This window comes from Cervus canadensis, chromosome 2 (assembly GCF_019320065.1).
Source record: "Cervus canadensis isolate Bull #8, Minnesota chromosome 2, ASM1932006v1, whole genome shotgun sequence".
Lineage (NCBI taxonomy): Eukaryota > Metazoa > Chordata > Mammalia > Artiodactyla > Cervidae > Cervus > Cervus canadensis.
The window spans coordinates 50,151,773-50,165,845 of record NC_057387.1 but is presented as its reverse complement, the minus strand read 5'-3'; the positions used below and the strand labels follow the sequence as shown (position 1 = coordinate 50,165,845).

The following is a 14,073-nucleotide window of genomic DNA, read 5'->3' as shown; positions in this document are numbered from 1 at the left end:
GGGTCCATGGGGTAAACCCTCGAGAAACCCCCACTCACCCTTCTGCCTAATTGCCTAGCCAACAGCCAAAACACCGGACAAACCAGCTTTCCCACACCAAGAATTCATTGCAGGGGAAGAAGCATCAGCTCCCTAAGAGGCTCGGCTCTGCCCTCCCCCCCATATGCCCACCAGTGATGAAAAGTCAGTCTCTTTCCAAGCATGTTGACTTCAAGACATGTCTGGCTTTTTTAGAAAACCAAGCAGCTCTCTTCCAGTATATTTTTGTAACTACATTGCTTAATGGGGACTAAAGTTTCCTTCCCCCTGGGGAGAGCTTTTCCAAATATTTTTAGAAAGTTAAAAATATAACAAAACAAGCTGCCTGTTTAAAGAGGGGAGGTGGGATTCAGCAGGCTCCTGGGGAAGGGCTGCTTAGGCAGGAGTCAGATGGCAGGGAGGGAGGAGGAGGAAAGTCTTGGTTTGCAGTAAGCCGTTTTATTTGCAACGGAGGGAATCAGCTGTCTAATTTGCCATCATGTGGGCTTTCATTTTAAGGGGTGGAGCAAAAATAAACTGATACAAGGTGGTAGGTATATTTGCTGGAGGCATGGAGGCAAGCAGCAATCATTACTTTGCAACTCATTGAAAATTGTTGGCTGGGGTTAGAATGACTGGCTGCTGGTTGGGGAGTTAACTTATTTCACACTCACTACCGATTAGTGCTAGGTTTGCTGGAGTCTCAGAGCTCATCTTGCAGAGAGTAAGTTTAAGGGGTATTTGTGTTTAAACATCTCTCTGAAACACGTGGATTTTTTTTTTCCTGTGTTTCTGTAGCAAGGAAAGAATGCCCCTGAAAATCCCTGTTTTGCCAGTACCCAACATAATCAAAGGAGCAATCCAAATGGAGCGAGCAGTGGAGTGTCCTTCTGATACCAGCTGAAGGTGGGAAAAAGAAAAGAAATGCAGCTCCCAGGACCAGCAGAACTCTGAGCCTCCTAACTCTGGATCTCCCCGGTGAAAAGACCTTTGTCTGTTATCCTCTTCCTTGCTTTTCTTGGAAAACCTGGTGTTGCACTCCTCACCTTTTAGCCAACCTCCCTACTTTGTTGGGCAGGCACAGACAGAAGGACTTCTTTTGAGGGAATGGACTATGTTTGCATTTGACTTCTAAGCAGTAGTTTGGGAACATTTGAATAGAAGGGCACCTACTGAGGTGCCCCTTGTAGTACTGCTGCAGAAAGAAAAAAATGAAAAGAAGGGATCCAGCACTCAACTTTCTCCCTGGGACAACAATCCCACCACCACACCACACACACACACACACACACACACACACACATTCCATTTGCTAACTTCTATGCAACAGGAAATACCAAAACAAATTTAGAAGGGAATTGACACTTTCAGCTGCATGGTTTAGGGGGTGAAAGAAAACAAATGGGTTTGAAGCAAAAACACATTTGGGAGGACTCTGGTAGATCTAGACTCATTGCTAGCAGCAGTGGAATAGGAGGTTAATTAAGAAACCTTGGTCCCTGTAGACATGGTGTTTTCCCCTTCATTGTGCATGTTTGGAGTCCCAGTTTGGCCTTGAGAGTGAAGGGGTAGCTGGCAGGCTCCCCAGCAGAGTGGTTGGCGGGCTGCTGGTAGCAGATGGGTTCTATGGTCTCGTTTGTATTTGAAGGTTTGTTTATGTGCTTTTCCCAACTGAACTTGAGGTCATTCTTAGTATGGAACTTTGAATGTGTGAGCACCAATGAATTCCCAGCTCCCCCTTTCCCCCAAAGATGATCAGCCCTGGGGCCAGTGCAGACAGAAACTGTAGCATGCCCCCCCCCCCACCACCCAGGTCCTGGAAAGTGCCTTTTTAGGCCCAGGAGGACCATTTAAAGAACTGAAGTATTTAAACATGATTGTAAAATCCAACAGCAGCTAAGATAGAACAAGGAGAGTCTGCTGACTGTCCAGGCAATGGGCATTCCCACTGGACACAGTGGTGCCCAGTTTCCAGCCTAGCCCAGCTGTTTGAGTTTGTCCCGGCTCAGCAGGAATAAAATGAGAAGGGCCAGTCCAGACCCTTTTGTTAGAATCAAACAAGACCACGACCATTTTTAAAGCAAACTGATGAGCTGGAGAGAAATCACTCCCTAATTAGCCAAAGTCTGATCGAGGTGCCCAAGGCAATTTCTTCCTGGATTTCACCTCTTTCTTTCCTTCTTCCTTCCCACTCCTCCCCAACACACACTCCCACAGCACTCCACATTTTAAAAAAATGTTTTTATAACTCTACTAAGATTCAAACATCAGAGAAAGTTGGAAAATGGGTCTGGATGTGTTTTAGCTGCAGGTCTTACTCCTTTGACTACATACTAGGACCAGAGTGAAGACAAAGATGTGAAGATACCCAGATGGGGATTCAACTCTCTGACAACGGGAGAAGTGACCTCCAGGCTCAGAGAAGGTGGGAGTAGCCCCAGAACAGTACAACCATCCCCTTCCAGTTTCGCCTCTCCTAGTCGGGAGTGCTCAGCCTCTTGGGAACTAGAATGGGAGGGAGGTCTGGGGCTGAGGTCAGGCTCTGAATGAGGTGAGGCTCTGGCCAAGGTGCTAAGAGTATTACACACCGGTTCTCACTCACTAATACACACCCCCAAAGCAAGCAGCCGACCTCCACTACCCTCTGGGCAGGGCCTCTCATTTTGCAGTCCCCGAAGATCCAGGGGCGCACATAAAAAAGCTCGGCACACCTGTCTCGGCCAGAGTTGCATTCCGCTCCAGGCATCCCATCACAGCCAACTCACCAGGACAAGAGGCTCAGTGCGGGGCTAGGGGTTGGATGCCCGCCGGGGAACAAGAAGGCAGGGATCAAAGCACAACCAGGGTTTGTTAGCCAGGCCTCTCCGCGTCCCCGGGGCGCCCTAATTGAGCGCCCCACAGCCTCCTGCTTGCAGGCTGTCCCACCACCACACGGGTGCCGGGCCTCGGGCTGAAGAACAGCTGCGCGGCCCGCACGTCTGCCCGCCCACTGCCCAGCTCCTGCCGGCATCTCTGCTGCCCAGCGCTCCGGACCCTCACCGATGAGAGGAGCCCTAGGAGAAGGAGGAAGGGCGGTCAGACTCGGTTCGGCTGCAGCTCCCAGGCCAGCCGGGGCAGCAGGGACAGTTGGCCGCCTACTTGGCCAGCAAGCCTACAAGCACAGATTTCTCCTGCGGCCTCACAAACTGCTCTGAAATCATCCACTTAAAAAGAAAAAAATTCACACATACCAAATTAATGGCTCGGAAGAGGCCAACATGAAAAATGGAGCTGTTTTTACCCAAGTCAACCCAACGTCTTTATAGATGTTGTAAATTCCTAATATTCCGGAAGGGACTTTGGGTAATTCTAAATCAAGTGACACATTTCATCATAGTACACTCTGCTTTAGTAAAATCAGCTCCCTCGGATTTCATCACTTGTTAAAAAAAGATAAACTTTATTTCTGTAATTTTCAATCACCAAAAAATCTATATTTTTGTCTAAGCATTTATTTTACTGAATCAAAAAGACATGAAAAGAAAAATCATGTTTTACTAAGGTATATAAGTGACTCTTTTTTGGACAACATATAATAAATATGATATATCACTTATCACTCAGTCTTTCAAATGTACATTTTTTTTCATATTATGGAGCATGCCACTTTTCCAAAAGAAAAAAGGTCATGAGAATTCAGTGCAAAGTTCTCAGTCACCCTCCTCTTTTCTCTGGGCCAGACGGAATGTCCACAGCAACGCCCTCTGCCTTGGAATCTGAGGCTGTATATCTACAATTCTCTGTGCCTCCGCAGTTTCCTCTCCGTGCCCTTCTTTCTTCCCTCCTTACCCCACCCCCCTCCCTCCCTCCTGCTTGTCCCTAAAGTCATTTTGAAAAAGAACTTGAGGTTTTTGTTTTTGTTGATGTTTTCACTTACTGGTCGCACTCTTGTGTGGGGTCAGCGTTTTCGCCAGTCATACTGCTGTGGGGGAGCTTTCCAGCCCTGTCTCTGGGGGTGGGGAGATGTGCGGAGGGCTGGCTCTTTCGGGGGACCCCCGCCCACTGCTGAGCATCTTCCTCGCTCACTTCTTTGCTTCCTGGTAGACTGCAAGGGAGGCCAGACTGCCTGGTTGGGGGAGAGGAGGGGCAGCCGTCCTGGTCGGGGAGGGGACAGGGAGGGTCTGCAGGCTCGCTCTTCACCGGGGGTGCGGGGTACCTGGGATGGGGTTGGACAAGGGATTGAGGGCCGGCTGTCCCCCGGGCCCCAGGCCGTGGATGAGCACTCGGGGCACCAGGGGCCGCTGCAGCTGGGGATGGGGCGCGGGAGGAGTCCGGTACATGCTGCTGTACATGGCGGCGGCGGCCGCCGCAGCCGTAGTGCTGTCCATGCTGCCCAGCAGGCTTGGGTGGTAGAAATAAGGCGATGGAAACATCCTCTGCAGTGCCGAGTAATTCCCCGCCTCAGCCAGCAGCTCCAGGCCCACCGCGGTCTGCCGCTTCCACTTGGTCCTGAAAAAAAAGCAGACGTGCATGCACCCCACGGCTGGGGGGCACAGTCCAGGCCCCAGGGCCTGTCCTTTCCCCTAGCTGGTCTTTTCTTCCTCGGGGAGGACAAGGAAGACTTAGAGAGAGCTGAGAATTGCGAAGGAACCACACCTCCTGGCCCCCATCCCACCCTCTCCCTCACAGAATCACTCAAACCCAAGCCAGTTTCCCAAACAGACATTCATAAATACATTTCTCCAAGCTTTGCTGCCTTCTCCTGGCTTTTTGCTCTGCTGTTGCCATCCTTATAGTTTGGCTACTTCCTGGAACTTTCCTAGAGATCAACTGAGACCACTCTTTCTAAGTCTTCTCCCCTCCTTTAATTCTCTTCCCCAAGTGGCTCCCCAACAATCCCAGAGTGTATGCTCTCTGCCCCTCCCCCTTTCCTCCAGACCGAGTGAGAAGAAACCGTAAACAAAGGGACACAGAGGCTCCTGGGCCTTGGACCCCTGCCCCTTTGGGTCCCTAAGGCTGTGGAGACACATCTCTCTCATCAGCCTGACAGGACCTTACAGCAGGCGGGTGGCTTAGAGTGAGGAAGGTGACAAGGTTTCAAAACGGAATTCGTTTGAGGGAGGGCTCTCCCAAGGGGACAGTACCTCGGGGCCATTCCAGGAGGGGAAAAATGCATTTCAAAATCTTGTCTCCTCTGGGAGAGAGTAACAATTAAAACCTGTGATCAGCTTTTCTTGGTCTCCTCCCTCCCCCATCGCACCCCCACTAGGAAGAAGAGGCAGCAGGCCTTTGCTCACATGCCTCCTGAAGGAACTCAGGGCTGGTGGGCCCTCCATACCCAGCAGCTCCAGCCAAATTAATAAACATGTCGCCCATTTTAAATTGGCGACAAATGACACTAATGTTTTCCGACAGAATTAGGGTGGCTGAAACCGTATGTAATGAGACAGAAAATTATGGTAAAGATGACAACTGGATGGGCATTTCCAACCACACTTATGGACGATTAGAACACAAACGAGAGAGAAAAGGCGGGAGAGAGAAAATCGAGACAAGGGAGACGACCGTCAGGCTTAGAAACCCGGCATAACCTCGGCACCAGGTTGCCGGGTTTGGGTGTTCCCACTGCAGTTCAGGGGCCTACAAGTACTGCCAGCTCCTTTCCTAATTTCCTTTCAAGGGAAGTTGTGGTTTCTGGAGGGCTCTGACATGGCCAGAATAGGGGACAAACCCTCAGTCTGGATGTCTGACCGACTGCCAGCCCTAACCCTCCTCCTGGCTGCCTCACAGGCCAGGCAAGGACTTTTAAGTTGAGGCCAGTGGATTCGCTCTTCAGAACAGCTATAGCCAGATTGAGTGACTGGTTATAGATATTTGGAACTATCCTGGGGCAGGCCCAAAAGGGTGCAGTGCATCAGTTTTATGGGCCTGAGTGTCTGCTACACGGACGTCTCGATTTGAGAAGGTGTGGCTTGATTGATTTGGGGGCAAAGTGGCAGAAATTTCAGCCACTCAGATTTGAGAGAGAAAAATAGCATACGTGAAAGACACTTTGAAGTGCAAAATTCTCCAAACTCCAGCTACCTGGGAGGTATGGCTAATGCCTACTCCAGCCTGAAACCCCCCCAACTGCCCACTCCAGGCCCTGTGAGTCCCTACTGACTCCGAGGCCACACGGGATGAAAACTGATGTAGTTGTCTTGACCTGGATGACCAGATGCCTCTGCTCCCCACCACAGCCTCCCTTACCTGCGGTTCTGGTACCAGGTCTTGACCTGGGTATCAGTGAGGTTGAGTGCAGCCGCCAGGTCCATGCGATCCTGCACACTCAGGTACTTCTGTCGTTCAAAGCTACGCTCCAGTTGATTGAGTTGGTGGTCGGAGAAAGCCGTCCTGGCTTTACGAGGCTTTTTGGCTCTCACAGGGGGACTCTCTCGGCTACTTGAAATCTCCCGGTCTCCTTCCTCCTTTGTTCCTACACAGAAACCCAGACATAGCCGTGAGGTAGCCTGGAATGGGGAAGGATGGAGTGTCCTCCTGGCACACACTTCTACATTCCCAAGCCAGTCACTGGTCCGGGGGGAGCAGGGGGCCTATATTCTGCCACCTTCCTTATACACATACTTGAGCCTTAGCCAGGATGGAGAAAGAGGACCAACTGCTAGCTATTGAATGTGGAGGCTCGTGCAGAGCTTCTAAGGTTTCCAAAAGAGTGTTGAATCTTCCCATCTTTGGAAATGAAAAAATACTTTATGATAAAGGGTCCTTTTCCTAATTATTTCCTTGAGTGAGGAAGACCCTATCCTTTTCCTTTATTATTTTCGCTCTGACTTCACATGTTCTGATTTATTAGGTTTTAAAAGATCTTTCAACTTTTTTTTTTTGAGGAGGGGGTACCTTTTTCATTTTACTTCTTCTGTTTACTAAAAGTTATAGGCATTTGTTTTCCTTTTTCAGTTGCACTTGGGAAATGTTGGCTCTCTGCAACTGCTTGCATCAGGTCTCTTAAAGCTTCAGAAAGAATGTCTCCCAGACACTGCGTTCAGCTCAAAATCACTGAGCCCATCCAGGTGACAGCCCAGAGATTTCCGGATTCTATTTGTCAACTTTGGTTTTCTACTGAAATGCTGGGAAATCGATATGTCAATCCCTCTCTGTTTGTACCCGTTTTTTGCTTCGCTCCTTGATCTTCCCTGCAGGAAGAACAATAATCTCTCTAATTGACCCACTGGGGAGGTTGGTGCACAAAAAAATCGCCAGACCAGACTGTACATCTGTTTTGGGCACTATTATGCTAATGCTACAATACTAAAATGAAGAGGCAATATCCTACCTTCCAGAGAGCATACATCTTTCGCAGAGATGACAAATATTAGTAATAATCAACTTATCAGTAAAGGGGAAAAAAGAACTCTCCTTGAATATTAAAACTCTTGCCATGCAAAGACCAGAACCCTTACTTATGAAATTTTCTGGTGAGAAAATGGAAAAAGGGCGTTAAAGAATAATTCCATTGCCATCATCTGACTTTACAAAAATAGACATTCAATTCCACAAAATTTTATTCATAAATGCAACCTCCCAATTACTTGTTAAGAGCCAAAACTCTAACTGAAATACGCATATTTAGTTAGGGCTATGGAGTAGGAAGGGTATTTTTAAAAATTGAAACACTAATTATAATCTTTTACCGTGTGGCCTTCCCTGTATTAATCACTATGTAATGATTTTTTTAAAGTTACTTTGTTAATCAACTCGGTATTTTTTCCTTCACTATATCTGATCATTCCTGTGCGGGTGTTAAGAAAATACGATGTGCGGGAGGAACGCAATAATTTGCATTAAAAAATAAACACCACGTTGTGATCACACCCCTAGGCACTACGAAATATGAAAGAACTTCCCATCAGATCCCCTCCGCCTGACCCCTTCCTAATAAATTAAAATGAAGTAAAACAAAGGAAGGAGCTGGGTGGCGGTGAGGGTTGGGGATGTAGAAATGTTAACAATAAACAGAACTTGGGATGAGTGCCCAAATCGCACGCCCCGGCCTCCCTCTCGCTTGCAGTTTTTGACTGTGGCCCGATCGCCTTGGAAGCTGAGAATCGCCTTCGGATCCCATCAGAGATTCGCGCGAGACGGAAGGGGAGCAGGAGGAGGAGAAGCTAAACGGCCGAGGGAGCCGAGGCGGCGGGACTCACCGTGGCATTTGATGTCGCTCTGGGACTCTTCCCGCTTGTCCAGTTTGGTTTTGCTGTCCTCCTGCTCGAGCTTTGGCCTGAAGCTCTCGTGTGCTGCATTGCTCTCCTGCTTCGGGGTGTGGTGGGGAGAGGAGACGCTGGTGCTGTACGGTGCACACGCCGCCAGAGGTTTGCTGTCGCCCAAGATGTCCTTAATTAAAAAAGAAGAGGTGGAAGTCCTGGGGGCCGAGGCGGCCGAGCCCAGCTGCTGGGCCGCTGGCGGCGGCGGCGGCTGCTGCTGCTGCTGCTGGGGCGAAGGCTGCAAACTTTGCGTGGGGGCCGCGGCTGGCGGCGGCTGCTGGCTGTGGTGCAGGTGGTGGTGATGCTGGGGCCCGTCCGCAATCAGATGCGGTTCCGGGGGCTCCATGGTGACCGAGATGGGAGAGGAAGGCGCCGTTCCTACGGTATCAATCTCCGAACAGGGGGACGGAGTGGCCTGACTCCTAAAATCCGCGGTCCTGGCCTCGCCGAGCGGGCGGAAATCTCCATTCATCATGCCGGGGCTGCCCGAACTGGCACTGGACAAAATCGTGTCTATTCCAAAACTCGACCCGCTGGCCCCTTCCATTGTTGTCATTTCTACATGAGGTCCACGCCACTCCGCCGCTCCGCAGCCGCCCCGACCAAGCAAAGGAAGCTATCGATCGTAAAACAAAATAACACTAAACAATGTTGTCGCCGCTTAAAAAAAAAAAAAAAGTGGGGCGGGAGGAAAGGAAGGATAATTGGGAGGTGGCAATCCGTGGACACTTTCGACACTTTTTTTTTTACCCTAATGAAAAAAGTGGAAGTTGGGAGAAAGGACGATAGAGGGGGGAAAGTTACAAAAATTGTTGAGGAAGCACCGAGCGTGCGCTCCAGGAACGATAGCGCACGTGGGGCGGCGGTGGCAGCGCAGGGGACCCAGACGGAGGCGAGGCGGCAGCAGGTGAACCCGACACCACCGCCGCTGCCGCCACCGCCTGGGTCTGCCCACAGCCTGGCACCAGGCGGCAGCGGCGGCGACGGACGTGGCAGGTGCAGCGACCGCGAAGCCCGGGCGGCCGCGCGCCCTCGGAGCTGCCCGGCGGCTCCCCGAGGTAGCTGCCGCGCGCGACCCGGCCGCCCCGGAGACGAGTTTCTGAACTTTCTTGGAAAGTTGTGGAGCAGACACTGCCGCGACGTTCGCGGCAACAAGAGGAGGAGGAAAAGAAGGAGCAGGCGCAGGCGGAAGAGGTAGCGGAGACGCGGCGCCGAGCGACTCCCGCCGCAGCCGGGCGCGTTCGCTTGTAATCCGGCGGCGAGCGGGCGGCGCCGACCCCCTCCCGTGACGTCACGGCCACTGCCGCCGCTCCCCGAGCCGCGCCGGGCCCGCGCCCCCGCCGCCGAGGCCGCGCGCCGGGCCCCGCGCCCCCATTGGCCGCGCCCGCGCGAGCTAGCGACGCCGACGTGCCGGGAGCCAATGGGCGCTCGCCTCGCGAACCCGTCAGCGATCCCGGCTCTGGCCCCGCTGCTCTTTTCGGAACCCGCACATCCCTTTCCCTGCAACCAAAATACCTAGTCCTACAATGGTCCGCGCGTTCACAATCACGCGAGAGGGCAAAGGGAGAGAGGGGAAGGGAGCACAGGGAGACTAGAGAAGGGAATCGAAGTCTTTAGAAAAAGCGAAAGAAAAGGGGGGTGGGGGGGAGAAGAGCGAGAAAATAGTATTGATTTGCCGTTAAGAAGTCCGAAGAGGGAGGGAAAAGAGGACAGGAAGAGAAAAGGAATCTTGTCGGCTTACCTTTAAACTCCAGCGCTGCCGCCACGCACCTCCTCAAACACGCTCTTGAATAGTCCAAAGACACTGAGAGCAGAGGAAGGGACTCCCTGAAGGAACCCAGGGGGGAGTGTGTAACTCCAGCAGCCGGAGCTCTGGGTGGGCGGGCGGACTCCGAGCTCTGAATTCTCCCCCAAAGAGCCCAGGCGTCCCGGATCTGGCCCAGCTGGGCAGCCGGTCCCTGAAGGGGAAATGGAGAGGGACCCGCGTCCACCAGGCACTCTCGGTAGGGGTGGGAGACAAGTGGCCTGCTGCTCAAAACCGGGGTGCCAGCCTGGTCTCCAAATCAGGGCCCGCGCTGGAAGTAATAGGTGGCCAGACACTTTCTCCCGAGCGGGGGAAAATAATGCCTCAAGGCGTTCTCTAGCGCCGAGGGCAGCCAAGGTTCACTGTGCTATCAGGCTGGCCTGGGACTGGGGAAGCGAGTGGTGGGGCTGCAGCATGTACGCCCTCCTCGCCACCAGGCAGATCTCAGTCTCAATTTCTCTGTCTGTCTCTGTTTCCTTCTCTCTCTCTCTCCTCCCCCCACCCTCCCCTTCCTCGCCCTCTCCGGCCGCCCTTTTGGAAAGGAAACAGTCACTGTGGATCCACTTGGGACCTGGAGCGTGTCTTGACTGTGACGCCTCGTCGGAGGGTATCAACTTGCATTATTTTCTCTAGGACGTCTCCAACCTGTCTCTTGTTGAATGTCAGAGTAATGGGAAGTGCCAGTGACAAGACGGCGTATTACTCCTGATTAAGTGCCGTGTCAACCTAATTAGCAGAGTAATTATAAGGTGCTAATGAATGATTCAAAGTTCTCTGAGTTACATTTTACTCCAAATTACCATTTTAAGAACCTATGAATCTGAGTGGCTGGCATAGCTTCCGTAACTAGGTGCAGAATGATGGTAGAAAATGGCCTTTTAAGTCTCCCAGGGCTGGGCTGAAATCTGGGTTTAGTTGCGGTTCTGAAGGTCTCTTACTGGGGGCCGGCTTTTTTCTGTTGAGGACTTGCGGGTGGGGTTGGTGTCTGGGAGGCAGATGACCTCCTGGGACAAGATCCTGCCTTTCTGTTGGAACTACATCTGTGTGAGTCGTCGGTCCGGAAGGGGGTAGGTGGGAGGTCAATCCTTCCTGCGTTTTCCTAGGGAGTTCGGTATGTTTGACCCAGAAAAAAAAAAGCCCGCTCTATTTCCAGGTTGTGTTGAGCTGTTTCTTAGCCATCTTCGTGCTGTTTTCTTACGGGTGTGTTTCTTAGGAGAACTGCGGAGAGACGGAAGACCGAGAGGAGGAGATGTACAATCTAGGCGGCTCTCAGAAGATGAGGGGAGTTTGGCGGAGGAACCAGGGTTCGTGAGCCGAGGCGGGGACGCGGGGCGAGCAGCAGACAGAGGCCGACGGCGGCCTGAGCCGGTGAGGGGAGTCCCTCGGGAGCGCGTGGTGGGCCAGCTGGATGGAGTCCCGCCACTCTGGGCCGGGAAACCGAGAACTGCCTGAATGACGCCTGGAGCGTGGTTGGAACAGCCGCCTTTGGAGCGGGAACTGCGCACTGGCTAAGCAGACCCTCCTGGGAGCCTGCCGGCCGGGCCTCAACCTCACGCGGGGGGAACTCGGAACCACGGGCCTGGGATTTAAGAGGGCATCTCTCTTATCCAAGGCGGCAGTGTCCCGCCCACAAAGCCGGGCCCCCTGCGCCCCTGGCACAGTTGGCTTCTGTAGGAAGGGCGCTGGGGCCGCCTGAGGCTGAAGGCGGACGCAACTTATCTTTCTTCCTTCAAATATCAGTTCCGGTTCTTCTCATTCTGACATCACCCACCAACTTTTCAAAGGAGGTGTGTTTCCTCCCAGACCTGGGGCTCCCAGCCGCACCTCCCTGTCGGCTTTTTCTGGGTGGGAAGTGGAGAGGGGTGAAAACAAATTTAAGATCCTGAACTGAAGGCATTGCACAAATCAGTTATTTTCTACCTTGATAAATAATTCATTTAAACCTGTTTTTGTTTTGTTCCGACGCCTAAAATGACTCAAGAGCTCATAAGGCTGATCGCACAGCTTGTGTTGGGTGATTTGACAGGATTTTTTGCTTGGAATAATACACAGCATTAGCACGGGAGACAGAAATATTACCCGACGAAAAAATGAAATCTAAAAGGAAAGGAAGAGAGAAGATGGAAGTGTTGGGGGGAAGGGCGTGTTCATTTTTATAAAAACTCTCAAGGGAAGCAACAAACACAAGCTCAGTAGGCCTCACCTTGTGAAATGTCTCGGATGAGCTTTTCTTAAAAGGTTAAGATCATAGATTTCTTTGGGTGGGATGTTAGGAGATCAACTCTGGAGAACAACTGTGAGGGAGAAAATACGATCTTGATTTTTATCAAGATCCTACTTGGGGTCCCTACCCGGGAGGAAAAGGTAGTACTGGCCTGAATCTCCAAAAAGGAACTTGAAGACTAGATGGCAAACTTGAAGAAAAAATTCTTCAGAGCTGGGGTTTTGTTTTTTAACTTTCCTCTGCTCTCTTTTCTTTAAACACGTCCCTTTCTTGCCTTTTTTCCCCCGAGTATATATAATGTTTATACCCAAAGAAGTCGTGCACTTTTTAGCAGAGCAAGCATAATTAACTTTTCATTTGAAAATCAAATTTCAGACCAAGAACAGGGTGCAGGGAAGTCACATTTCCAATCCCCACGAATAGAAAAGGAGCTGCATTAACTGGATTAATCTCTGAGTTTCCCGTTGAAGTTAACAAAGAAATATAGTCCCTAAACGGACATAGGTTTGAAAACGATCTTCCACTTTCAGGTTTTCATTTTCTTAGAAATAAAAGACAAAGGAAGAAAGAGAATTCTTTAATTTTTGAAAGATTTTGAAATTCCTTCAGAGAAAGCTTTTTTTTTTTTTTGCCAACTATGAATGATAAAGAACTTTTGCTTGCTGGCTCTGAAGAACACATCAGTCTTCAGCACCACTAAAGATGCTTCCTCCCCACCACAGGGAATGATTCAAACATTCGAATATTTTAACAAGTTCTCAATACGTTCTCAGTGGCCCTCTTTTACAATCAAAATTTGGTATTTGGGATTGTGTTAAACTGGAGCATAAGGTTTAAAAAAAAAAAAACAGAACTGAACTTTGAATAAACGCACCTATAGATTACAATGAAGTTAGAACTGATGTTTCTTCCTATCGCATTTGATTTGAATGCTTCTAAGGATCCACTTGATGACAATGCCAGCTGACGGGAATGAACTGCAAAGGCGCTTCCCTCCACTGGGCGGCGCCAAGAGCCCCAAACCGAAAGAGCCTGCTATTGTCTCTTTTTATAAAAGATGCAAGATACACAAATAAGCTCTCCTCCTCAGGTTGACTCGCTGACGATAGTGTGACCTCTCGCCCGGTTTACAAAGCTACAGAAACGTTGAACGCATCCTTGCTTGCTTGCTTGCTTTGTTTTTTCAGCCTATCAGTATATTTCCAACTGCTTAAGGATTTGAAGCTTGTTTGCTTAGGAAAATAATATTCTAAAACACTGATGAAAACACTGAAATTAAGTCCCTTAAACTGAAACCAAGGGTGGAGATTGGGAGGAGAGAGAGACAAAAAGTAAAGTGAGAGCAAAGAACAAGGTAACTGAAAACTGTTTAACAGAACAACAGGTTTAAATGATAGTCTATGTCATTGCTAATTGTTCGAAGGAAATAAAAGTTTTAAGAGGTGGTTCCCATGCCATAATAAAATTTGTGAGAGCCATAAGCTTCACCACAAAGATCAGCAGTTCAGAAGAGACCTAGTGAAGTTGGCTCTCTTTGGGGGTTAGATCTGTGTTGTGCTCAGCAAACAGCAGAAAGGCAAGTAGACATGTAAAGGATAGGACGTTGGGACAGGGAGTTTCAGTCTCATTTTGCTACTTTCCAATGTAGTTGAACAAGGTACTTAACCTTTCTGGTCACCAACTTCCTTCTCTATTAAGGAAGAGAATCATCCTTGCCTAGAATAGGGTATTTGTGATGACCTAGTAAGACTTTCTATGTATAAGCTCTTTACAAAATGTGAAGCAAG

General features: G+C 50.2%; 1 protein-coding gene and 1 long non-coding RNA gene across 2 annotated transcripts; one reads left to right on the top strand and one right to left on the bottom strand.

The window, feature by feature from the left end:
• Positions 1 to 3,449: 3,449 nt before the first annotated feature.
• On the bottom strand, positions 3,450 to 10,085 carry BARHL2 (BarH like homeobox 2). The gene is made up of 4 exons (XM_043447286.1): positions 10,000 to 10,085; positions 8,199 to 8,874; positions 6,247 to 6,472; positions 3,450 to 4,506 (listed from the first exon to the last, which is right to left on the bottom strand). The coding sequence occupies exons 2-4, from the start codon at positions 8,812 to 8,814 to the stop codon at positions 4,194 to 4,196; spliced, it is 1,155 nt and encodes a 384-aa protein (XP_043303221.1). The 5' UTR covers positions 8,815 to 8,874; positions 10,000 to 10,085; the 3' UTR covers positions 3,450 to 4,193.
• Positions 10,086 to 10,122: 37 nt separating this feature from the next.
• Positions 10,123 to 13,429, top strand: LOC122427667. The gene is made up of 3 exons (XR_006265508.1): positions 10,123 to 10,261; positions 10,605 to 10,669; positions 11,276 to 13,429. It is a non-coding gene; the product is annotated as an uncharacterized LOC122427667 (long non-coding RNA).
• The last annotated feature ends 644 nt before the right edge of the window (positions 13,430 to 14,073 follow it).